This window comes from Lampetra planeri, chromosome 13 (assembly GCF_965212315.1).
Source record: "Lampetra planeri chromosome 13, kcLamPlan1.2.h2, whole genome shotgun sequence".
NCBI lineage: Eukaryota > Metazoa > Chordata > Hyperoartia > Petromyzontiformes > Petromyzontidae > Lampetra > Lampetra planeri.
The window spans coordinates 400,321-424,709 of record NC_136119.1 but is presented as its reverse complement, the minus strand read 5'-3'; the positions used below and the strand labels follow the sequence as shown (position 1 = coordinate 424,709).

The 24,389-nt window shown below is 57.6% G+C and overlaps 2 protein-coding genes across 4 annotated transcripts in view; one reads left to right on the top strand and one right to left on the bottom strand.

Annotated features, from left to right (window-relative positions):
• The window catches only part of LOC144721860 (CUGBP Elav-like family member 3), a 66,304-nt gene extending 53,283 nt beyond the window's left edge, over window positions 1-13,021 (bottom strand). Inside the window, exons 1-2 of the mRNA XM_078599781.1 lie at window positions 12,269-13,021; window positions 6,628-6,710 (exon numbers count right to left, since the gene is read on the bottom strand). Of these exons, the coding sequence (XP_078455907.1) occupies window positions 6,628-6,710; window positions 12,269-12,497 (312 nt within the window). The 5' untranslated portion in view covers window positions 12,498-13,021. The remainder of the gene's footprint in view (window positions 1-6,627; window positions 6,711-12,268) is intronic.
• Window positions 13,022-13,771: 750 nt separating this feature from the next.
• Window positions 13,772-24,388, top strand: AFG2B (AAA ATPase AFG2B). Of its 3 annotated transcripts, XM_078599777.1 has the most exons (7): window positions 13,772-16,215; window positions 16,491-17,021; window positions 17,843-18,052; window positions 18,265-18,459; window positions 19,273-19,392; window positions 20,842-20,967; window positions 21,899-24,388. In XM_078599777.1, exons 1-7 carry the CDS (start codon window positions 14,737-14,739, stop codon window positions 22,049-22,051), a joined length of 2,814 nt encoding a protein of 937 aa, XP_078455903.1. In that variant the 5' UTR covers window positions 13,772-14,736; the 3' UTR covers window positions 22,052-24,388. The 3 variants fall into 3 exon arrangements, with proteins under 3 accessions (XP_078455903.1, XP_078455902.1, XP_078455901.1); XM_078599776.1 differs by having other exon boundaries at window positions 17,843-18,459; XM_078599775.1 differs by lacking the exon at window positions 21,899-24,388 and having other exon boundaries at window positions 20,842-21,883.
• Window position 24,389: the final 1 nt, after the last annotated feature.

Sequence of the window (24,389 nt, the reverse complement as noted above, 5' to 3'; positions counted from 1 at the left end):
ACTGTCTTAGACTAGGGGGTCACTGTCTTAGACGAGGGGGTCACTGTCATAGGCTAGGGGGTCACTGTCTTAGACTAGGGGGTCACTGCCTTAGACTAGGGGGTCACTGTCTTAGACTAGGGGGTCACTGTCTTAGACTAGGGGGTCACTGTCATAGACTAGGGGGTCACTGTCATAGACTAGGGGGTCACTGTCATAGACTAGGGGGTCACTGTCTTAGACTAGGGGGTCACTGTCATAGACTAGGATTACTGTCTTAGACTAGGGGGTCACTGTCATAGACTAGGGGGTCACTGTATTAGACAAGGGGGTCACTGTCTTAGACTAGGGGGTCACTGTCTTAGACTAGGGGGTCACTGTCTTAGACTAGGGTCACTGTCTTAGACTAGGCGGTCACTGTCTTAGACTAGGGGGTCACTGTCACAGACTAGGGGGTCACTGTCATAGACTAGGGGGTCACTGTCTTAGACTAGGCGGTCACTGTCTTAGACTAGGGGGTCACTGTCTTAGACTAGGCGGTCACTGTCTTAGACTAGGGGGTCACTGTCTTAGACTAGGCGGTCACTGTCTTAGACTAGGGGGTCACTGTCTTAGACTAGGCGGTCACTGTCTTAGACTAGGGGGTCACTGTCTTAGACTAGGCGGTCACTGTCTTAGACTAGGGGGTCACTGTCTTAGACTAGGCGGTCACTGTCTTAGACTAGGGGGTCACTGTCATAGACTAGGCGGTCACTGTCTTAGACTAGGGGGTCACTGTCTTAGACTAGGCGGTCACTGTCTTAGACTAGGGGGTCACTGTCTTAGACTAGGCGGTCACTGTCTTAGACTAGGGGGTCACTGTCATAGACTAGGGGGTCACTGTCATAGACTAGGGGGTCACTGTCTTAGACTAGGGGGTCACTGTCTTAGACTAGGGGGTCACTGTCTTAGACTAGGGGGTCACTGTCTTAGACTAGGGGGTCACTGTCTTAGACTTGGGGGTCACTGTCACAGACTAGGGGGTCACTGTCTTAGACTAGGAGGTCACTGTCATAGACTAGGGGGTCACTGTCTTAGACTAGGGGTCACTGTCTTAGACTAGGGGGTCACTGTCTTAGACTAGGGGGTCACTGTCTTAGACTAGGGGGTCACTGTCTTAGACTAGGGGGTCACTGTCATAGGCTAGGGGGTCACTGTCATAGACTAGGGGGTCACTGTCTTAGACTAGGGGGTCACTGTCTTAGACTAGGGGGTCACTGTCTTAGACTAGGGGGTCACTGTCTTAGACTAGGGGGTCACTGTCACAGACTAGGGGGTCACTGTCTTAGACTAGGGGGTCACTGTCACAGACTAGGGGGTCACTGTCACAGACTAGGGGGTCACTGTCTTAGACTAGGGGGTCACTGTCTTAGACTAGGGGTCACTGTCTTAGACTAGGGGGTCACTGTCTTAGACTAGGGGGTCACTGTCTTAGACTAGGGGGTCACTGTCATAGGCTAGGGGGTCACTGTCATAGACTAGGGGGTCACTGTCTTAGACTAGGGGGTCACTGTCTTAGACTAGGGGGTCACTGTCTTAGACTAGGGGGTCACTGTCTTAGACTAGGGGGTCACTGTCACAGACTAGGGGGTCACTGTCTTAGACTAGGGGGTCACTGTCTTAGACTAGGGGTCACTGTCTTAGATTAGGGGGTCACTGTCTTAGATTAGGGGGTCACTGTCTTAGACTAGGGGGTCACTGTCTTAGACGAGGGGGTCACTGTCATAGGCTAGGGGGTCACTGTCTTAGACTAGGGGGTCACTGTCTTAGACTAGGGGGTCACTGTCTTAGACTAGGGGGTCACTGTCTTAGACTAGGGGGTCACTGTCATAGACTAGGGGGTCACTGTCTTAGACTAGGGGGTCACTGTCTTAGACTAGGGGGTCACTGTCACAGACTAGGGGGTCACTGTCTTAGACTAGGGGGTCACTGTCTTAGACTAGGGGGTCACTGTCATAGACTAGGGGGTCACTGTCATAGACTAGGGGGTCACTGTCTTAGACTAGGGGGTCACTGTCATAGACTAAGATTACTGTCTTAGACTAGGGGGTCACTGTCATAGACTAGGGGGTCACTGTCTTAGACTAGGGGGTCACTGTCTTAGACTAGGGTCACTGTCTTAGACTAGGGGGTCACTGTCTTAGACTAGGGGGTCACTGTCATAGACTAGGGGGTCACTGTCTTAGACTAGGGGGTCACTGTCTTAGACTAGGGGGTCACTGTCACAGACTAGGGGGTCACTGTCACAGACTTGGGGGTCACTGTCACAGACTAGGGGGTCACTGTCTTAGACTAGGAGGTCACTGTCATAGACTAGGGGGTCACTGTCTTAGACTAGGGGTCACTGTCTTAGACTAGGGGGTCACTGTCTTAGACTAGGGGGTCACTGTCTTAGACTAGGGGGTCACTGTCATAGGCTAGGGGGTCACTGTCTTAGACTAGGGGTTCACTGTCATAGACTAGGGGGTCACTGTCTTAGACTAGGGGGTCACTGTCTTAGACTAGGGGGTCACTGTCTTAGACTAGGGGGTCACTGTCTTAGACTAGGGGGTCACTGTCTTAGACTAGGGGGTCACTGTCTTAGACTAGCGGGTCACTGTCTTAGACTAGGGGGTCACTGTCTTAGACTAGGGGGTCACTGTCTTAGACTAGGGGGTCACTGTCATAGGCTAGGGGGTCACTGTCTTAGACTAGGGGGTCACTGTCTTAGACTAGGGGGTCACTGTCTTAGACTAGGGGGTCACTGTCTTAGACTAGGGGGTCACTGTCTTAGACTAGGGTGTCACTGTCTTAGACTAGAGGGTCACTGTCATAGGCTAGGGGGTCACTGTCTTAGACTAGGGGGTCACTGTCTTAGACTAGGGGGTCACTGTCTTAGACTAGGGGGTCACCGTCATAGGCTAGGGGGTCACTGTCTTAGACTAGGGGTTCACTGTCATAGACTAGGGGGTCACTGTCTTAGACTAGGGGGTCACTGTCTTAGACTAGGGGGTCACTGTCTTAGACTAGGGGGTCACTGTCTTAGACTAGGGGGTCACTGTCTTAGACTAGGGGGTCACTGTCTTAGACTAGGGGGTCACTGTCTTAGACTAGGGGGTCACTGTCTTAGACTAGGGGGTCACTGTCTTAGACTAGGGGGTCACTGTCTTAGACTAGCGGGTCACTGTCTTAGACTAGGGGGTCACTGTCTTAGACTAGGGGGTCACTGTCTTAGACTAGGGGGTCACTGTCATAGGCTAGGGGGTCACTGTCTTAGACTAGGGGGTCACTGTCTTAGACTAGGGGGTCACTGTCTTAGACTAGGGGGTCACTGTCTTAGACTAGGGGGTCACTGTCTTAGACTAGGGGGTCACTGTCTTAGACTAGAGGGTCATTGTGTTAGGTTTGAGCGAATGTTAGAGGCGAGGCATCGAGTTATATGCTCGTGGGCGTGTTAGAGCTCGTGTTATGGGATAGGGATAATGTTAGATAGATCTATTATTAGAAGATAGAGCTAGCGGCTAGGGCAAGTGTTATGGGACCGTGCAATTGTTAGACGATAGAGCTCAGTGTTAGAGGCGAGGGATAGTGCATGGGCTCGTACTTCAGGTCTCGGTCCATCGCTTTATCCGCGAGGGATGTAACTGCTCAGACCAGTCGATGTGTATTGATTCTCCAAACCCACGGTACGCGCTTCTTCTCTTCGCGCGTGCCGCGTGGTCGTGCACGCGCAGCCGCTAGAGGCAGCCACATTCTAGACGTGACTCTTCAATCGCTACCGCCACGGCCACTGTCCCCGTGAACTTCACTCATTGATTCCTTCACCCACACTCGGTGTGCCAGACACCGACTCGTCTCACCCACACCGTGCTCAACTGCAGGCCACAACAATAACTCACTCACTCGTCCACTCACTAACTCACACACAGTCACTCACCCCCTCACCACACTGCAGGTCACAACAACACACTCACTCACTCACCACACTGCAGGTCACAACAACACACTCACTCACCACACTGCAGGTCACAACAACACACTCACTCACCACACTGCAGGTCACAACAACACACTCACTCACCACACTGCAGGTCACAACAACACACTCACTCACCACACTGCAGGTCACAACAACACACTCACTCACCACACTGCAGGTCACAACAACACACTCACTCACCACACTGCAGGTCACAACAACACACTCACTCACCACACTGCAGGTCACAACAACACACTCACTCACCACACTGCAGGTCACAACAACACACTCACTCACCACACTGCAGGTCACAACAACACACTCACTCACCACACTGCAGGTCACAACAACACACTCACTCACCACACTGCAGGTCACAACAACACACTCCCTCACCACACCGCAGGTCACAACAACACACTCACTCACCACACCGCAGGTCACAACAACACACTCACTCACCACACCGCAGGTCACAACAACACACTCACTCACCACACTGCAAGTCACAACAACACACTCACTCACCACACTGCAGGTCAGAACATCACACCCACCCACCACACCGCAGGTCACAACAACACTCACTCACTCACCACACTGCAGGTCAGAACATCACACCCACCCACCACACTAGAAGTCACTACATCACACTCACTCACCACACTGCAGGTCAGAACATCACACCCACCCACCACACTAGAAGTCACTACATCACACTCACTCACCACACTGCAGGTCAGAACATCACACCCACCCACCACACTAGAAGTCACTACATCACACTCACTCACCACACTGCAGGTCAGAACATCACACCCACCCACCACACTAGAAGTCACTACATCACACTCACTCACCACACTGCAGGTCAGAACATCACACCCACCCACCACACTAGAAGTCACTACATCACACCCACCACACTAGAAGTCACTACATCACACTACCCATCCACCACACTGCAGGTCACCTCACTTCGTTTTTCTGCTTCACCCCTCGCCCTGCTCCACTCTGTAATTCCCTCTCCCCTTCGTTGTCTCTCACAATAACTAACAACCTGTTTGCTCTTCTTGGTTCTTTCGGTAAAGTCACGTAGAATGGAAATAATAAAATAATAAAAACAAAACATGATAAAATAATTCTCACGACGTTTCGGCCACAACGCAAGTAGCCGTCCTCAGGTGGAGAACAGGTCTGTCGAGGAGACAGAGTCTGAATGGTCTGTCTCCTCGAACCAAGAAGATGAATCCCTGCAGTCACGAAAGCTTTAAATCGAAACCTGTTTGCTGCTGCTGGTGGTGATGCTGCGTTGGCAGTCGTGCACAAGCACGCTTAACAACAACGCAACACATTCGTCCATAACACTGCGGCTTTGAACGAATACATATCTAGAAATAACAGGCGACGTTTCGGTCCTTCGTTGTATATTATATGACTCAGAACATACCACGAAGAAGCCTCATTGCCCAAAACGTCGCATGTTGTATTTTTCAATGTAAGACCACGGTGTTATTGGCGAATGTGTTGAGGTTGGGTTTCGTCTTCTTCATAATAACCTCGCTCAATTCAACAAATGCGTGCACTCGTATCTATTACGACTCCGAGAACGGTGCTGTTTGTCGCTGGCCGCCTGGCGCTTTGGACCCTGTGCCCATCGACTGTTAAACCCAAGGACCGAATCCACAAACTACGAACAAAATCAAACGGACACGAAAAAAAATAACCCCCCGTCGATTCTGAAATCGAATAGGCGATCCCAGCCGACGACGATTTTAAAATAGAATCGATTCGCCGGGGGAAGTGGGGGGCCGAGGAGGGGGAGGTGGAGGGGTAGGGGGGGGTGATGACTCATCCCACCGCGCGCGCGCGCGAGCGCGCGAGCGAGCGGGCGGGAGCGCGCCGGAGGGATGGAGGGAGGGGGCCGCTTCAGCACCACGGACAGCGACGCCCGCCGCGCGGGACCCGGGGAGGCGCGGGGGAGGCGCGGGGAGCCAGGGTGGGGGGTGGGGGGGACAGGGAGGGAGATCTGGGAGTGGCACCGGGACCCAGGGGGGGTCAGGGGACCGGGGAAGCGCCGGGATCAGGGATCCCAGGTCAGGGGGTTCAAGTGAGAAACCCCAAGTCTAAAACTCCCGTGTGCAGAACCCACCGTTGGGGTGGGGGGGGGGGTCTGGAAGGGTCGGAGTTACCTGCAGAGAAGGTTCCAGGAAGCGGATCTGGCGTAAGTGGTGAGGGTCCCGGGTAGGGGGTGTTGGATAGGGACCCCTGTGTCGTGGGCCCGGTAGGCGGGGGGAGGCGGGGGGAGGCGGGGGGAGGCGAGATCCCTAGGGAGCGAGGGAGGGTGTCCTGGTAGCGAGGCCTGGGAGAGAGGCCCGAGTGTTGGGGCCTGGTAGGGACCCCTGTGAATGGATCCTTCGGTATGGAACCCCCCCCCCCCCGGTTAAATACCCCCAGATGGAGACCCCTTTTAAGTACCCCTCATTGGGGACCCCTCCATAGAGAACGCAGATTGGCACTATTCTGTAGGACTCCTGTGTGGGGGTCTCCGTGTGGGGGTCTCCGTGTGGGGGTCTCTGTGTGGGGGTCTCCGTGTGGGGGTGCGTGGTGCAGGGTGCGTGGTGCAGGGTGCGGGGTGCACGTCTCACCCCCGGCAGGGTCTTCTGCTCGTGCAGGGCGCTCTGAGCCTTGAGCGCCGATTCGCGCGCACAGTACGTGAGGAAGGCGCAGCCTGCGGACAGCACGCAGCCCCCACGCACAGCACGTGAGGCACCCTCCCTCACTCACTCACACATCCCCCCCCCTCGCTCATCCACCCCTCGCTCACCCTCCCTCTCGCTCACCCTCTCCCTCGCTCACCCTCCCTCTCGCTCACCCTCTCCCTCGCTCACCCTCTCCCTCGCTCACCCTCTCCCTCGCTCACCCTCACCCATCCAACTCCCTACTCCCCCTCACTCGCTCATCCACCCCCTACTCACCCTCCCTCTCGCTCACCCTCTCCCTCGCTCACCCTCTCCCTCGCTCACCCTCACCCATCCAACTCCCTACTCCCCCTCACTCGCTCATCCACCCCCTACTCCCCCTCCCCCGTACTCCCCCTCACCCCCCTACCCCCAACTCACCTTCCCCCTCACCCAACTTCCTCATCCACCCCATACTCACCCATCCACCCCCTCCCTTTCATTCATCCTCCCCCCCCACCCCATCCACCCCCTCCCCCACCCAATCCCATTCACCCCACCCCCTTCTCCCACGGAGAGGGCGAGCCAGGGATTGCCCCACGGCGATTTGGTCCGAGGAGGCGGGGCAGGGAGACAACGGTCTGGGCCAGATTTGTAATTTGCCTCTGTTTAAGGAGCGGTGGCGCAATGGTTAGCGCATAGTGATATGGACCTGGCGGCCCGAGTTCGATTCCTGTTCACGACCAAAAACAATGACAGCGAATATCTGAACCCGGTTTCGGGACTCTCCTAGGTTTACTCAGCCCTAAACTAGTGCATTATGGTGCGGTGTGTAAAACATCAGCACTTGGGAGACAAAGGTGGCCGGGCGTGATGTCGACCACACCACCCAATTTCTCGTGTGCAGTTCCGACCTTAATAGGTGCTCGCTGACAGTACTTGCCCCAAAAGCCTGTAAAAGGCTCTACAGGTGAATCGTTGTCTTTGTGCGTCAGCTATGGCCGTGAGGTGGCCATGAGATGGCTGTACAGCGACGGATTGAATAAATCTGTGCGGTGGAGCTTTGAGCGGCTTGGTTTTTCCCTCCCCCCGGGATCTCCGGTTTCCTCCCAGTGGCGAAGGTAAACAGCCGTGCACGGAATTGGACAAACGCGCCAGTGTGGCAGGACTCTCCTCCGAACCACTCATACGACTCAGCGAGCCTTTCCCGTGGAGCGGGGAGGAGTAGGAGACTGTGGGATGAAGGGGCAGTGAGGAGGATGATGATGATGATGAGGTGGACGTGAGCTCGGTGGGTGCAGGTGGCTTCGGGGGGGGGGGGGGGGGAGATAGAGGCGGGGGGAGGGCGGGGGAACAAGAGGGACAGAAGGAGGACGAGAAGGGAGATGGGGAAAGACATTCAGGAAATGATGGTAAACGATGGGGAGCGAGGAGAGGAGAGACTATGGGAGAATGAAGAGACACGGGGAGGCGAGGTGGAGGGAGGTGGGGGGATGGGGGGAGAGAGAAACAAGGAATCGAGTAGAGACAAGGGGTAGGAGAGACTGGGCAGGAAAAGACGAGGAGAGACAAGGGAGAGAGGCGGGGGAGACCGCGGACGATAAGGAAGAACCAAGGAGGGAGCAGGGGGCAGGAGGAGGAGGGAGACATAATAAGAGAGGAGGGAGAGCGGGTAAGCAAGGGAGATAGCGGAGCGAGCGGAGCGAGTGGAGAGGCGAGCGCAGTGGCAAGGGAGAGGGAGAGCGAGGCGAGAGACAATGGAGGCAAGAGCAGCCGAAGGGAGAGCAGAGGGAACCAAGAGAGAGGCACGTGGAGGCAGCGGAGAGACAAGGGAGAGATGGGGGGGGGGGACGAGAGAGAGAGATTCGAGACAGCAGAATGAGGGAGAGAGAAGCTGGAGATGAGGAAGAGAGGAAATATAAAAGGGAGAGGGAGGGGAGAGAAGAGAGACAGAGATAGGATAAGGTGGAGGCATAGGAGGAATATTGACGAGAAGGGAGAGATAGGCAAGGGAGTGAGAGGGGAGAGAGATGGGCAAGGGGAGAGGTGGAGATAGAAGGGAGCGAGAGGGCAGAGAGATGGGCAAGGGGAGAGGTGGAGATAGAAGGGAGCGAGAGGGCAGAGAGATGGGCAAGGGGAGAGGTGGAGATAGAAGGGAGCGAGAGGGCAGAGAGATGGGCAAGGGGAGAGGTGGAGATAGAAGGGAGCGAGAGGGGGGAGACGGTGGAAATAAGATGAGAGAGACAAGCAGAAGAGAGAGAGAGAGAAAAGGCAGCACAGACAAAGCCTGAGCGTCGCTACTCTGGGGTCACGGATGATCGCGCCCCGGGTGCACACCCCCCCCACTCCCTCCCCTAATGCCACCATCATTAACATCTCATTAATATTACCATCATCATCAGCAGCAGCACTGTCATCATGCCATTATCATTAATATTCATATTCATCGCCACCACGGTAATGATCGGAGGAGTAGCGCCCTGCTCGCGATCTCGGCTCGTGGAGGCCGCTTTCTGTCCTCACCCCCCGATAGTAATTGACGTGACCGGAGCTACGGGGGCTGCGGGGGGTGAAGAGGAGGAGGAGGAGGGAGGGGGGCAGTGTAATTAATATTAATTGACACTTCGCCGTCGTCGTATCGATCGATTGTGCGAGCGGCTGCCCGGTGTTTAAATCCCCCAAAAAGCCCCGCGACCATTCCCGCCCCGCCGCTTCGGGGCGCACGCGGCTCGCGCGCCGCCTCGGCTGCCACCCCGACCCCGGCTCGAACTCGGGCGAGGTGCGCAGGGGCTCGCAATTGTAGGGAGATGTGAGCACGGCGGAGCGTGTCTATGGCAACGCGGCCACAACCACCGCCACCGGGTCCCGCGCAAACACCTGTCAGAGGTAATGGGGGAGCGCAGGTGAAGGAACCTCGCCCCCTCCCCTTCCACCACTGGAGCCACCTGTGGGACACCGCGCGGCTTCCCTGGCCCTCCCAGGGCTCTGTGGGCCCCGCGCCGTGCGGCAGTTTGACTCTGCGAGCCTCTCCATCGCCACCGCCGGCTCATCCTCCTCGGCCGGGCATGGAGGGTGAGGTTGTGGTGAGTGACTGAGTTGGTGAGTTGGTGAGGTGGATGGGGAAAGGGTGAGGTGGAGTGGGTGGGTGGATGGAATGAGGAGTGGGTGGAGTGAGGTGGGGTGAGGTGGGGTGAGTGGGTGGGTGTGAGTGAGTGGGTGGAGTGAGGTGGGGTGAGGTGAGGTGGGTTGAGGTGGGTTGAGTGGTGGGTGGATGGAGTGAGGAGTGGGTGGAGTGAGGTGGGGTGAGTGGGTGGGTGGGAGTGAGTGGGTGGAGTGAGGTGGGGTGAGGTGGGGTGAGTGGGTGAGTGGTGGGTGGATGGAGTGAGGAGTGGGTGGAGTGAGGTGGGGTGAGTGGGTGGGTGGGTGTGAGTGAGTGGGTGGAGTGAGGTAGGGTTAGGTGGGGTGAGGTGGGGTGAGTGGGTGGGTGGGTGGGAGTGAGATGGGGTGGTGGGTTGGTGTGAGGTGGGTGGGTGGGGGTGAGGTGGGTGGGTTGGGGTGAGGTGGGTGGGTGGGGGTGAGGTGGGTGGGGGTGAGGTGGGTGGGTGGGTGGGGGTGAGGTGGGTGGGGGTGAGGTGGGTGGGGGTGAGGTATGATTGACAATGGCTGAGGGTTGATAGGGGACTGATGATGGATGATTAGCGATAATGGGGGCTGGCGAGGAATGATGATGGTGGCAATGGTGTGGAAAGATGAGGAATGGATGGCAATTCATGAAGACGATGGAGGAGGAGGATTAGCGATGGCGAAGGATGACGAGGAATCATGAGGGGACATGATGAATAACGATGAAGAGAAGTCGTTCGGGATAATGATGATGATGATTTGGGATGATGATCGCAATGATCTTCATGATGGCACTGATGAGGAATGATTTGGGATTGGCCAGGATGATGAGAGACGATGGCACAGGGCGAGGGATGTTGATGACAACGACGACGATGAAGCAGAGATGATGAGTGAGCATTGCGATGTTCAGACGGTGTGAGGAAGAATCGTAATCATATCGGCGAGGTGAGAGTGTGGAATAGCGAGGCGATGATGATGGCGATGATGGTGATGACGATGGCGAGGGATTGCGAGGGTGATGGTGTGGCAATGGCCACCATGGCTCCCCCCATCTCTCTCTCACTGTGCCGCTCTCTCTTCCAGCCAGTCGCCAACAGGGGACATCAACAGATTGCGGTGGCGATTTTATTTTTCTTTAACGAGTTCTGTTTTTCAAAATCTCTCTCTCCCCTCTCTCTACCCGTGTATTTACAACGAGACAATGCGAGTTCTACTGTGAATATGATCAGGCTGCTGCTCCCGCTAGTGGACATGTGTGTGTGTGTCTTTGTGTGTGGATGTGTCTTTGTGTGTGGATGTCTCTTTGTCTGTATGTGTGTGTGGATGTGTCTTTGTATGTCTGTGTGAATGCGTGTGGATGTTGTTGTTCTTGTCGTATGTGTGGATGTGTGCATGTATGTCTGTGTGGATGTGTGTAGATGTGTGTGTGGATCGTGTGTGGATGTGTGTCTGTATGTGTGTGTGTGTGGATGTGTGTATATGTGTGTGTGTGTGTTTATTAGCTCTGTCGCCCGGTCCACGCTCCTGACAATGGAAGGCTCTGGCTATGGTGGCGGATGTGGCGGGAGCCGTCTGTGCTGCTGATGATGCCCGTGCTGACGGTGACCGTAATGATTTATGATGATGGTGGTGGTGGCATTGATAATAGAATTATCATCCTGATAATCCCTGTGATGATGGCGATGATGCCCATAATTAATTATGATGATGTCCAAGATTACGATGATGACACTCATTATGTCCATGATTATGCTGTCTGTGATATTAATGATGGTGTTGATGCCCACGATAGTGACCTGCCTAATGATTACTCTGATGATGTTGATTCTGATGGTATCCATGCTGCTGGCTTATATGGTGTCTATTCTATCGGTGATGCCCATGCTAAACGACCTCCGCGATGCTGCTAATGATAACTAGGTTGACGAAGCTGCTGCTGCTGATGATGCCCGTGATGAGGGATAATGGGGGATAGCGACAAATCATCATTGTGGTGATGATGGGAGGATTGTGGATGGCGAGAGATAAAGAGCGAGGCATGATGGAACGAATGATGACGATGATGGTGCTGATGCTGGTGCTGATGCTGCCGGTGCTGTCCACGCTGCTGGTGGTGCTGACGCCGCCGCCTGCTGCTGCTACCGCTGTTGCTGCCAGGCATGACGATGGTGCTGCTGCCCATCATAATGGTGCTGCCGATGATGATGAGGCTGATGGTGCTGTCCACGCTGCTGGTGGTGCTGATGCCGCCGCCGCTACCGCCGGTGATGATGCTGCTGTTGATGGTGGTGCTGCTGGTGATGATGAGAATGATGGTGCTATCCACGCTGCTGCTGCTATCGTTGATGATGACGACGGTGGTCCCGCCGGTGATGATGTTGATGATGGTGGTCCTGCCGGTGATGATGTTGATGATGGTGGTCCCGCCGGTGATGATGTTGATGATGGTGGTGATGCCGAGCCCCCCCCGCCCCGTCCCCACCTTTGTGCGTGCCCGTGACGCGGTCCTTGAGGACCGTGAGCTCGCGGATGCGGCCGAACTCCTCGAAGAGCGGCGCGAGGTCGCGCTCGTGCAGGTGGCGCGGGATCTGCCCCACGAACAGTTTCATGGCGCCCGGGTGCGCGTCCCTGGGTCCTCCACCTCCTCCTCCGTCCCGCTCGGCGTCGAGCGGCTGGTGATGGAGCTGCGCGCCGTTCGTGAGAGTGGCCATGTCGGCGCTGCGCTCCGTGACTGAAGGAAGAGGCGGCCTCGCCACCGGCAGCCCGACTCCCCCAATCTCCACCGCCGCTCTCTCTCTCCCCTCTCTCTCGCTCGCTCTCTCGCTCGCTTTCCCCCCCTGTCTCCCTCTCTCGATTCTTCTCTCTCGCTCGCTCTCGCTGTGTCTCCCTCGCACGCTCTCCGCCGCTCTCCCGGTATCTCCTTCTCCCTCCCTGCCTCTCTCTCTCTCCCCCTCCCTTGCGCTCCCCTGCGTGTGTGTCTCTGCCCCCCCCCGCCGCCCTCCCTCTCTCTCCCCTTTCCCTTGTGTGCGTGTGTCACTCTCCCTGTCGCTCTCACGCGCTCCCCCTGCTCCTCCTTGTCTATGTATCTCTCGCTCTCTCCCTTCGCTCTCTCTCTCTCCCTGTGTCTCCCCCTCTCAATTCTGCTCTCCCGGCCTTCCCCTGACGTATTGTGTTTGAATGGGCGCCCTCCCTCGCTCTCCCCTTGTCTCTCCCTCTCTCCCTATATCATCTATTCTCGCTGCCCCCCCCCTCCGCTCCCGCGCTCTCCCTTGTGTTTGCCTCTCTCCCTGCCTCTCTCTCTCTCCGTCTCCCTCCCCTCTCTATCTGGTATCTCTCTCCCCGCTCTCCCTTCAGCATCTATCTGTGCGCCTCCCTTTCTCTCCCTCCTCTCCCCCTCATTAACGTCTCTCCCTCTCGCGCCTCTCCCTTCGCTCTCCCCTCCAATCTCAGCAGCTCCGCCCCCCCCCCTCGTGACGTAGCAACTGGGAGACCACGCCTCCTCCGCCCACGCGCCCCGAGGCGAGGGGCCGCGCGGTGACGTCACGACGCTGGCGTGACGCAACCGCGTGCGTCGTGACGTCACGACGCACCGACAAAGGCGCGCGCGTTTGCCACGAATGTTTAAAAAACGAAAGCGGCGTTGGGAATCCGGTGAAAATCGCGGCGATAATTCGGCGCAAAATTTACCTCGTTAATCGAGGTTCAATCGTTCGCTTTTAAAAAGCCGCGTGCAATTGATGTGGCATTCTTCGCTTTCTCTGTGTAGGTGTCCGATTACACGAAACTTTGACAGAGCGTGAGACTAACCCGCTCTACACGTATGTTTTCTATGCGGCGTTAATTTTCCCCCCGAACCCCTTTTTTTAATGCGATCAAATGAAGCGGAAATAACGAAACTAAAATCAGGCAGCGCGGCGGGCGTCAGCCTCGCGTCGCCTGGTGGTCGCCACGGCGACGAGGCGACCGCGCGAGCCCAGGACCCCGAAGCGCTCGCGCTGTTATGACGTTGCGGGGCTTTGTAAACAACAACCGCCCTGGAGGCAGAAATAGTTGAACTCTGATTCGCGGATGTAACAGGCAAAGTGCCCTCAAGGCGACTTTACTTTTGTTGCGTATGAACACGTGTTTTTCACGTGGTTGGTGTAATGGTTTGCTGGGAATGTGACAGCAGCGACAACAGCAGCAGTAGAGGCAGCAACAGCAGTAGACACAACAACAGCAGTAGACACAACAACAACAGTAACAGCAGCAGTAGTAACAATAGCAGCAGTATACACAACAGCAGCAGTAGACTCAAGAGCAGCAGTAGACACTAGACACAACATCAGCAGTAGACACAACAGCAGCAGCAGTAGACACAACAACAACACCACCAGCAGTAGACACAACAACAGCAGCAGTAGACACAACAACAGCAGTAGTAGACACAACAGCAGTAGACACAACAACAACAGTAGTAACAACAACAGCAGTAGTAGACACAACAGCAGTAGACACAACAACAGCAGTAGTAACAACAACAGCAGTAGACACAACAACAACAGTAGTAACAACAACAGTAGTAGACACAACAGCAGTAGACACAACAACAACAGTAGTAGACACAACAACAACAGTAGTAGACACAACAGCAGTAGACACAACAACAACAGTAGTAGACACAACAGCAGTAGACACAACAACAACAGTAGTAGACACAACAGCAGTAGACACAACAACAACAGTAGTAGACACAACAGCAGTAGACACAACAACAGCAGCAACAGCTGTAGACACAACAACAGCAGCAGGAGACACAACAACAACAACAGCAGTAGTAACAGCAGCAGGAGACACAACAACAACAGCAGTAGATACAACAACAGCAGTAGATACAACAACAGCAGCAACAAGACTGCATCGTGAGTTGAGATTCGCGCGCCCCGGGCTCGTGGAGGGAGCGGCCGAGCCATGGCGTCCCCGGCTGGGGCGCGTGGAGCCGCGCGCCTCTCGCTCGCGGGGCCCTCGTCTCTGTGCCTCCACCCCGCGGAGCTCGGCGACTCGAGCAGTCAGCGCTGCCGCCTGGGCCCCGGGGCGCTGCGAGCGCTCGGGGTCCGCCTGCTGGGCGCGCCCCTGCGCTTCTCGCTGGGCCGAGACGCGGTCGGGGAGGAGCGGCTGCTGCTGTGCGCCGCGTGGCCGCGGCCCGACCTGGCAGAGGGCCACGTTGAGGTGGACGCGCGCTGCGGGAGCCTCGCCGCGTTGCTCGGGGCAGACCCCGATCACGACGGCGGCGGCGGCGGCGGAGAGGCCGGGGGCGTGGGAGGACGCGACCCAGCGCTGCCCGCGCGGATTCCCCTTCACCGGATCCGCGCGCTCCCGCGAGTCCGCGCCAAGCGCCTCTTCGTCACGGCCGTGTGCGCTGCTCCCGAGCCCGGGGGCGGCGGCGGCGGCGGCGAGACCGCGGCCGCCGCCACCTCCGCGTTGCCCACGGCGGCCGAGCTGCGCGATGTGACGCGGGAGCTGCTGCGGGGAGCGCTCGTGTTCCCGGGCTGCGCGCTGCGCGTCGCGGGCCACGGCCACCCCGTGCTCTACGTGCTCGTGCGGCGAGCCCAAGCCGAGGCCCAGCGGGGCGGCCAGGGGGCCGAGGAGAGCAGGCCGGCAGATTTGGGGGAGGAGGAGGAGGAGGGACCCCCCGGGGATGAGACGACGGTGAGAAGAGAGGAGCCGGAGGAGGGGGAGGCGGCGTGCTCCGTGGCCATGCTCGTGCACAGTCGCACCGAGATTTTCGTGACGCGCGTCTCTCCCGTGCGCCGCTTCCTCTCGGCGCTGCGGGCCAAGCGGAGGCGGCAGCGGAGCCGCCTCGTCGGCTTCCCCCTGGGCGGCCTGGACGCCGAGGCGGAGCGGCTGCGGGAGCTGCTGCTGCTGCCCGCGAGGTTCCCGCGCGCCCTGCGGCGCCTGCGCCTGTCGGGCCCCCCGGGAGGTCTCCTGCTGGCGGGGCCGCCCGGCGTGGGCAAGACGCGGCTGGTGCGCGCCGTGGCGGACGAGGTCGGGGCCGAGCTGGTGTCCATCAACGGCTCGGACGTCGCGGGGCCGCGGCCCGGAGACGCCGAGGCCGCGCTGCGCGCCGCCTTCGCGCGGGCCCTGGCGCTGGCGACGCCTCCCGCCCAGGACGGTGGTGGTGGTGGTGCTGATGGTGGTGATGATGAGGATGATGGAGGTGCCGGGACCCCGTGCATTCTCTTCATTGACGAGGTGGAGTCCCTGTGCCCACGGCGCGGGGATGGAGGCGCGGTGGACACGCGCGTCGTGGCGCAGCTGCTGACCCTGATGGACGGGGCCCGCGGCGAGCGAGGGGGCCCCGGGACCGGGACCGTGCTCGTGGTGGCCGCCACCAACCGGCCAGAGGCCCTGGACCCGGCACTGAGGAGGCCCGGGCGATTTGACTGCGAGGTGCTCCTTTGTGTGAATGAATGAACGAACGTGGCAGTGATGGTAGTAGTGGTGATGGTGGTGTGATGGTGATCATGATGGTGGTGATGGTTATGATGGTGCCGATGGTGGTGATGGTGCCGATGGTGGTGATGGTGATCATGATGATGGTGGTGATGGGGATTTCCGCATTGTTATTGATTGTGATGTTGTCACGTAACTGTTGGTGATGGGCCTATCAATTGTGACGACGTTAATGACGGCGATGATGATGGCGGTGGTGGCGCGCGTGTCAGCTGGTGCTTGGCGTGCCCACGGAGCGGCAGCGCGTCGCCATCCTCGCGGTGCTCACGCGGGGTGTGCCGCTGGCGCCGGGCGTGGACCTCCAGGAGCTCGCGGCGCTCACGCCGGCCCACGCGGGCGCCGACCTCGCCGAGCTGTGCCGCCACGCGGCCGTCGGCGCGCTGAGACGCCTCCTGCGGGCGAAGCCGCCGGGGGTGCCCGGGCGCGACGGAGGGCCGGACGGGCGAGCGGCCGGCGGAGAGCGTGCGGCGGCGGCGAACCCGGTGGAGCTGGCGGACGAGCAGAGAGAGGGACGGGGGGAGGAGGAGGAAGGGGAGAGAGAGCATCCGCAGCAGAGCGACGAGCTGACCCGGCGGGCGCTGCCGGCCGTGCGCGTGGAGATGAGCGACTTTCGCAGCGCGCTGCGCTTGGTGCGGCCGACCGCCATGCGGTGCGACGCCGCCGTGCCGGCCTTGGAGAGCGGTGGGGCCGGAGGCTGGGACCGCATCGTGGGGCTGGATGACGTCAAGCGCCGCCTGCTGCAGGTGGTGTCCCCCTCCTCCAGAGTCAAGGTCTCCCGCGTGGGGGGTATGCCAGGAAGGGTGACTCGATAAAACTAGCCTCGCCAAGGTGCTCAACGTCGCTGGATGGAGATAAATCTCTCCAGTATGCGTTTGGTTCGCTGCACATGCCGGGACCTTCTTTCATGAATAAGTTCCCAGTATCTGGAGCGAAATGTCGGACGTCGTGTCTAACAGGGTGCAGTATGACCAGATTACACAGCAGAGAGCTGCACAGCAGCAGCAGCTCAGCCGTGAAAAAACGATTTGTCCGTCTAAAGCCAACAAAACGTCGCGAGGCAGTTTACCGAGTGTTTCGAGTAGCGAAACTAATGCAGGGTGCGTAGCACAGACCAGCAATCGCTCCTGATTTTGCATCGCGTATACGCTCCAGACAGTTGCTAGACTTGTCGCTCCAGCGACGTAAACACGACGACACGGTCGCCCGCTCGACCGCATGACGAACTCGGCGTGGTTGGCGACTCCTCGATTTTAAAAGTCTCAAGCCACTCGCGACGTTTGTGGTCTGTGATTTCACGTGAGGATGTGGCCACGCGACGTGCAATGTCACGGTAGCGTGACGTCGTGTGGCACCGTGATTGCCACGTGACCTCTGTATTACACATTGGGTGACGTCGTGCGGCAACGCCACGTGATGCATTGGCGGCGGCGACGTTGGACAGGTCGTGCGACGGTGTTGGACGCGCGTTGATGTTTTGTACATCGCGAAATTCTGCGACGTTGGCTGTGTGATGATGATGATTATGACGTCTTGCGCTGCTGCTGATGCTGCTGCTCCTCCACAGTGCGTGGAGTGGCCCTTGCTGCACCCCGCGGCGCTGCTGCGTCTGGGCGCCCGCCTGCCGCGCGGCGCACTGCTCTACGGGCCGCCCGGCTGCGCCAAGACCTCGCTGGTGCGGGCGGTGGCGGCGCGCGCCAGCGTCGCCTTTCTCAGCGTGTCGGGCGCCCAGGTGATGTCGCCGTACGTGGGCGAAACCGAGAGAAACCTCGCGCAGGTTCGACTCCCAGTGCGGGCACGCCACCGTTCTCACCACCGTTCTCACCACCGTTCTCACCACCGCCCTCACCGCCACACTCACCATTGCTCTTACCATCGCTCTCACCATCGCTCTCAACACCGTGATCGCCATTGTGATCATCGCCGCTCTCACCTTTCCGCCACGCTCGCCACCACGCCCGCCCTCGCCGCCATGCTCCACCACCCCAGGTGTTCCGTCGTGCGCGGGCGGCCGCCCCGTGCCTGCTTTTCCTGGACGAGGTGGATGCGCTGTTGGGGTCGCGGGGTCGCGCCGCCGGGGTGGCGCAACGCGCCCTCGCCACGCTGCTCAGCGAGATGGACGGCGTCGGGGTGGACGCTGGCGAAAGGAGGGGGGGCGGGGGAGTGGACGGCGAGGAGGAGGAGGTGAGCGAGCGAGCGCGGGGCGCCGTCTGCGGCCCCGTGGCCGAGCGGCTCGCGGCGCCGGTGCATCACCGACGCGGCCCAGCGGCCGCACGCTCGCCGCTCGTCCCGGAGGCTCGTGGTTGGAGCCCAATGGCTGCTCTGGTCAATATAGCCAGGTCCTGCAATTCTAGTCAGGCCTTAGAATTTTCATCTCCGGGCTCAACAACACATTCGGTTGCTATTGAGTCGTGACAAAGCCAACACGGTGACACGTGGCATAGTATCGACAAGGCTCCATTATTGCAACCCACTACAGGACGTTTGGCAAAAACATTAGAAAGCTGCAGCGTGTATAATAGTCTTTGGCACGTGCCTTGACGGGCACTGCAAGATCCGACCGTGTCTGTCCGGTGCTCGCTGAGCTGTATTGGCTTCCGGTTGCTGAACGAATGCGTTATAAGGTCGCACTCACAAAGTGCTTGCCGCAAATTAATCACACGGCCTTGCTGCTGATCTTATCAAGGAACATAAACCATCATCACGTGAACTCCGGTCATCCTGGCGGTGGATTTTGGCTTACCATCGAACAAAGACGGTCAATGCATTGCGTGCTTCCAGATGCGCTTCTGTGGCCGTCTGAAGCACATCTGAAAGCTCTTTCTTCAAATATTCGGAAGCCACTGGAGCCAAGCACTTTTAAATATAGATTGAAAACTTACGTCTTTAGAACAGCTTTTTGTGGTTAGTCTGTTGTCCTTCCCCTATGCCTCCTATTAGCACGGTTGGCTGTGTACGGTGCAAATGAAGTTCACATGCCTACATTACACTCCCCAGCTGTCGAACCAGCACGTGCTGGTCGTCGCGGCGACCAATCGGCCCGAGGTGCTGGACGAGGCGCTGGTGCGTCCGGGCCGGCTGGACAGCGTCATCTTCGTTCCGCCGCCCGACGCAAAGGTGAAGCGATGCCTGCCTGCTAGCTCACAGTGCCAAGCGGCTCGGCCACGAGCGGCCGCGTCACTCGGAGAGCCACGGCCCGAGTCCGCACACGCGCCAGCCTAGCTGCCTAGTGGCCTGGCAGCCTAGCAGCCTAGCAGCCTAGCGGCCTGCCGGCCTAGCGGCCTAGCGGCCTAGCCGCCTGCCGGCCTAGCGGCCTGCCGGCCTAGCGGCCTAGCGGCCTAGCGGCCTAGCGGCCTAGCCGCCTGCCGGCCTAGCGGCCTAGCGGCCTAGCGGCCTAGCGGCCTAGCCGCCGCCTAGCGGCCTAGCGGCCTAGCGGCCTAGCGGCCTAGCCGCCTGCCGGCCTAGCGGCCTAGCGGCCTAGCGGCCTAGCCGCCTGCCGGCCTAGCGGCCTAGCGGCCTAGCGGCCTAGCGGCCTAGCGGCCTAGCCGCCTGCTGGCCTAGCGGCCTAGCGGCCTAGCGGCCTAGCCGCCTGCCGGCCTAGCGGCCTAGCGGCCTAGCGGCCTAGCCGCCTGCCGGCCTAGCGGCCTAGCGGCCTAGCGGCCTAGCGGCCTAGCGGCCTAGCCGCCTGCCGGCCTAGCGGCCTAGCGGCCTAGCGGCCTAGCCGCCTGCCGGCCTAGCGGCCTAGCGGCCTAGCCGCCTGCCGGCCTAGCGGCCTAGCGGCCTAGCGGCCTGTCGGTCTAGCGGCCTAGCGGCCTAGAGGCTGCAAGGCCAGACCCCCTCGCCTGGTTGGCCCGGCCCGGGGAGGCCAGCAGGAGTCATACTCTTAGTTTTTTCGGTAAAGTCACGTAGGTAAAAAATGAACTTAAAATTAATAAAAGTAATAATAGAAATAAAATAATGTGATTTTTATTTTATTTCTATTATTACTTTTATTAATTTTTATTTCATTTTTTACCTACGTGACTTTACCAAAACAACTAATAGTATGATTCCTTGCAGTCACGAAAGCTTCAAATCTAGGCCAGCAGGAAATTTGGGCGTTCATTGGAAGGCCCCTTTTTGGCCGATGAATAAATGAACAATTACGTTGGCATTGTTGAGAAGTCGCTGAAGGCAAATACAGAGACGTTGATAACGTGAACGGGGACGAGTGTGAGATTGCGTGTAGAGACAGATTAAGCTCGTTCTCTGATTGACATTTCCGCACCTCGGTTTGCGTGAGAGATTCGGCCATGTTGAACCTATTGCCCCAACGAACCCGGGACCCCATCCGGACAATCGTGGCGCGAGTTTCCTCGATGAATGGAAACTTAGTTTCTTTAGAGGAGTTTTTTCAAACCGAGGCCCCCAAACGTAAATTGTGATTCTCCAATACAACATTCAATCCGTGCAATTGGAATGCTTAGAGCAACGTTGTTATGGAATCGTGAACACCACCTCGTTCTAAGCGTGCGTCCATTCCGGGCGGCCTCACGATGAGCTCCTCCCTCCGCCCCCTGCCCACAGACGCGTCTCGCCATCCTGCAGCTGCAACTGGCGCTGGTCCCCCTGGCGGAGGACGTCTCCCTGGCGGAGCTCGCCGACGCGACCCACATGTACACGGGCGCCGACCTCAGGGGGGTGTGCAGCGAGGTAATGCACGCACGTTCACACGCACACCCGCACGTTCACACACACACACGCACGTTCACACGCACGTTCACACACACGCACACACGCACGTTCACACGCACGTTCACACGCACGTTCACACGCACGTTCACACGCACACACGCACACACACGTTCACACGCACACACGTTCACACGTTCACACGTTCACACGCACACACACGTTCACACTCACACACGCACGTTCACACTCACGCACGTTCACACGCACGCACGTTCACACGCACGTTCACACGCACACACGTACGTTCACACGCACGTTCACACGCACGTTCACACGCACACACGCACGTTCACACGCACACACGCACGTTCACACGCACATTCACACCCTCACACGCACATTCACACCCACACACGCACGTTCACATGCACACCCACACGCTCACACGCACGTTCACACACACGTTCACACGCAAATGGGTGCCCAGTAAGTGCACAGGCTGGTGGTGTGGCAACCACCACGCCTGGCCACCTTTGTCTTTCCACTGCTGATGTATTTTTTATACGCACTTCAGCAGGTACTCGTTGAAGGCCGAGTTGACCTCGGAGAGGCCTAGGGCAGGTCCGGACACGGCTTGCCACCGATGCGAGCCGTGTCTGGGAACGGAACTTGGCCGTTGCGTTCACCACTGCGCCGGAACGGGCTGGCGGTTCGTGTGCCGCGCGTAACAGAAATCGCGTGACCCCTGCAGCCACTAGAGGTGCTAGCTGACGCCGCAACGTGAAGCAATGTAACGGACTCTTGAAACGCAGCAAGGAGACGCCCCAATCACGGGAGGGGAGGGCCACGGAGACCGTCGGCACGACGGGTCCCGTCGGATCTGGCGGTGGCTGAAATCTGTCGCTTCCTGCACCCCCCCACTCCCCCCCCCCCCCCCCCCGCGGTGCAGGCGGCGCTGCTGGCCATGGCGGACGAGGGTGTGGACGTGGAGCGCGTGCGGCAGGAGCACTTCCTGCATGCCCTGCGGCTCATCCCGCCCTCGCTCACGGCGCAGCAGGTCGCGCGCTACGAGGCGCTGTACACTCGGCACGCGCTGGGATGATGGACGCCGTGATCGCGGGCGCCGAGTCGTGATTGCCGGCGTGGTGATGGGTGGCTTGACGAAGGGCGTTGTGATGATTTGTGCCGTGATGACGGGCAATCTGAGCTAAAAACTTAACTTTTTATTTTACCAGGTAAGGCCTACTAAACCATCGCCATCGCGAGTTCTGGATTTGCAAGTTTCGCATATTCGCGAGTTACTAAATGGACGTATTGGTGGTACACTGGTGCAACATAACACACTGGACCTCGTAAAAGCCTGAAATCTACATTTGAACCAGCAAATCCGTTTATCAGTCTTTAATTGACCCTGTCGCCAAGTTTAGCGTGATTGAAATGTTTATTCAGTCGACTGAGACTCGCTAAAAAGGTAAACGTTGACCGTTGATTTGGGTCCGGGGTACGCAATTTTTTGGGCTAACCGAGAGGGCGAGCGCCTGGAACAGCAACAACAGCAGCAGCTTTCTTGCGTTGGATCACGAGCCTGAGGTGGGACTGGTGCATCATCTTCGTCGTCTGGAACTGCCGATGGATAGAACGGCAAGCAGAGCGTTGGGATCATTAGGGTTAGGTTAGGGTTGTTGTCATGGCAACAATAAATGGTGAAAATATTAATCTTTTGTGAACAAGCAAATGCTATTTAAGGACAAGGTTTTCCAATATAAACACAGAGCCAACCATCACCACTGTGAAGCTTCGTGTTCAGCTACCCGTAACATTCATCTTCTGACTGCTTCGACATCACGAGAACTGGTTTTGATGCACCACCTCACAAGATTTTCTGACCGGGGTTGTGAATTGCAGGAAAATAAAGTAAATTATTGCAGAAATGTTCGTTTTATTTTCCTATAGCGTGCACCGGTGTACCGCCAATACGTTTAAATGTGTACTCATTCCCTATTCGCGAGTTACTGAATGTGTACTCATTCCCTATTCGCGAGTTACTGAATGTGTACTCATTCCCTATTCGTGAGTTACTGAATGTGTACTCATTCCCTATTCGCGAGTTACTGAATGTGTACTCATTCCCTATTCACGAGTTACTGAATGTGTACTCATTCCCTATTCGCGAGTTACTGAATGTGTACTCATTCCCTATTCGCGACCCGCCGGACTCGAGTACTCGCGAGTGAACGTCGTGCCAGGCCACCGGCACCGGGGAGGTTGCGTGCAGAACGTTGTGACATTGAAACTGTCTGCCACGAAGAGTAGGCGCGCCCCCTCGGCTGCCCGCTTTGTTCTCAGCCTGGCAGGAATCCCGCTCTGAACTCGCTGTTGTGCATTTTTACTTGATACCTACTTAGTGGACTCGCCGATACATTTAGGAAGAAACGAGTCGACTGCGAAGTCCATTCAAAGGAACGCGAATGCAGTCGGGGAAAGTGTTGCGGGCAGCGCTGCCCAGTGCTGGAATGATAACAGCTGTGCGGCGTTGTGATCAAACACCTGCTTCTCTCCCTGCATTCCTCACCATCTACACCACCTCCATTGTCGTCAAATCATCAAAGGTGATGGAAACATTGTTATTCACAATTCTATTATTTATTGTCATTGTTCTTAAACATTTACCATTCCCCCCCCCCCCCTCCATGTTCACTCGTACGAGGAACCGAACCCCACTTTTCCCATTGGAACAAGGTTTCTGCATTCGCGAGCGTTTCCAAGAACACAATCATCGCGAATCGAGGGGGTTTACTGTCTAGCTTTTTTTCAGAAGCATGTTTCTAAATGTACAGCGAAATCCACGCGATCACGGAGAGAACATGCAAACTCTAAATAGACAGCAGGCGTCAGGGTTGGGATCGATCCCACAACCTCCTGTAGACCAGGCGAGGGAGTTAACATCTCAACACTGATGTATCTCACTGGGTGACGTCAGCTCCACACGGAGTGTTTACCATTCCTACGCTTGGTCACCCAGGAAAGCCCTGACGAGTCTCGAAGACTCGGGAGGGTCCAGCCAAGTTTCTTCATTAGAGGGCGGCTGCCAACGTGAGTGACCCCAATGGAATAATTTTTTCAGCTTTGGGATGTTTTGGCCAACACCTTGTGTGTGTTTGGCTATGGGAGGGAAGTTGAGAACCTTGGAGTCAAAGGAGATACAATGGGTGGCGTTTCAATGACCCTCCTTGCGCTATGAAGGACCATCACCCAAAACGTCACCCATTAGATACTTTTACTTTTAACTGTGCAGCTTGTGCACGGCGACATACAAGCGATGTTCGCCGGGTGTGCGTACGTTGAACTCCTTTCGCGCCGCACGTAGCCAACCCCGCGCTCATCGCAGGTGCGGGTGGGCGTCTTTTCCGTGACCAACGAATAAACGACGCGGCGACGAG

Bases quoted from the DNA above. Each gene is read 5' to 3' on its own strand.
- AFG2B (XM_078599775.1), top strand. From the start codon at position 14,737: ATGGCGTCCCCGGCTGGGGCGCGTGGAGCCGCGCGCCTCTCGCTCGCG. The intron at 18,460-19,272 runs GTGAGCGAGCGA...TACACTCCCCAG, and splicing joins TGGACGGCGAGGAGGAGGAG to CTGTCGAACCAGCACGTGCT. The intron at 19,393-20,841 runs GTGAAGCGATGC...CCCTGCCCACAG, and splicing joins TTCCGCCGCCCGACGCAAAG to ACGCGTCTCGCCATCCTGCA.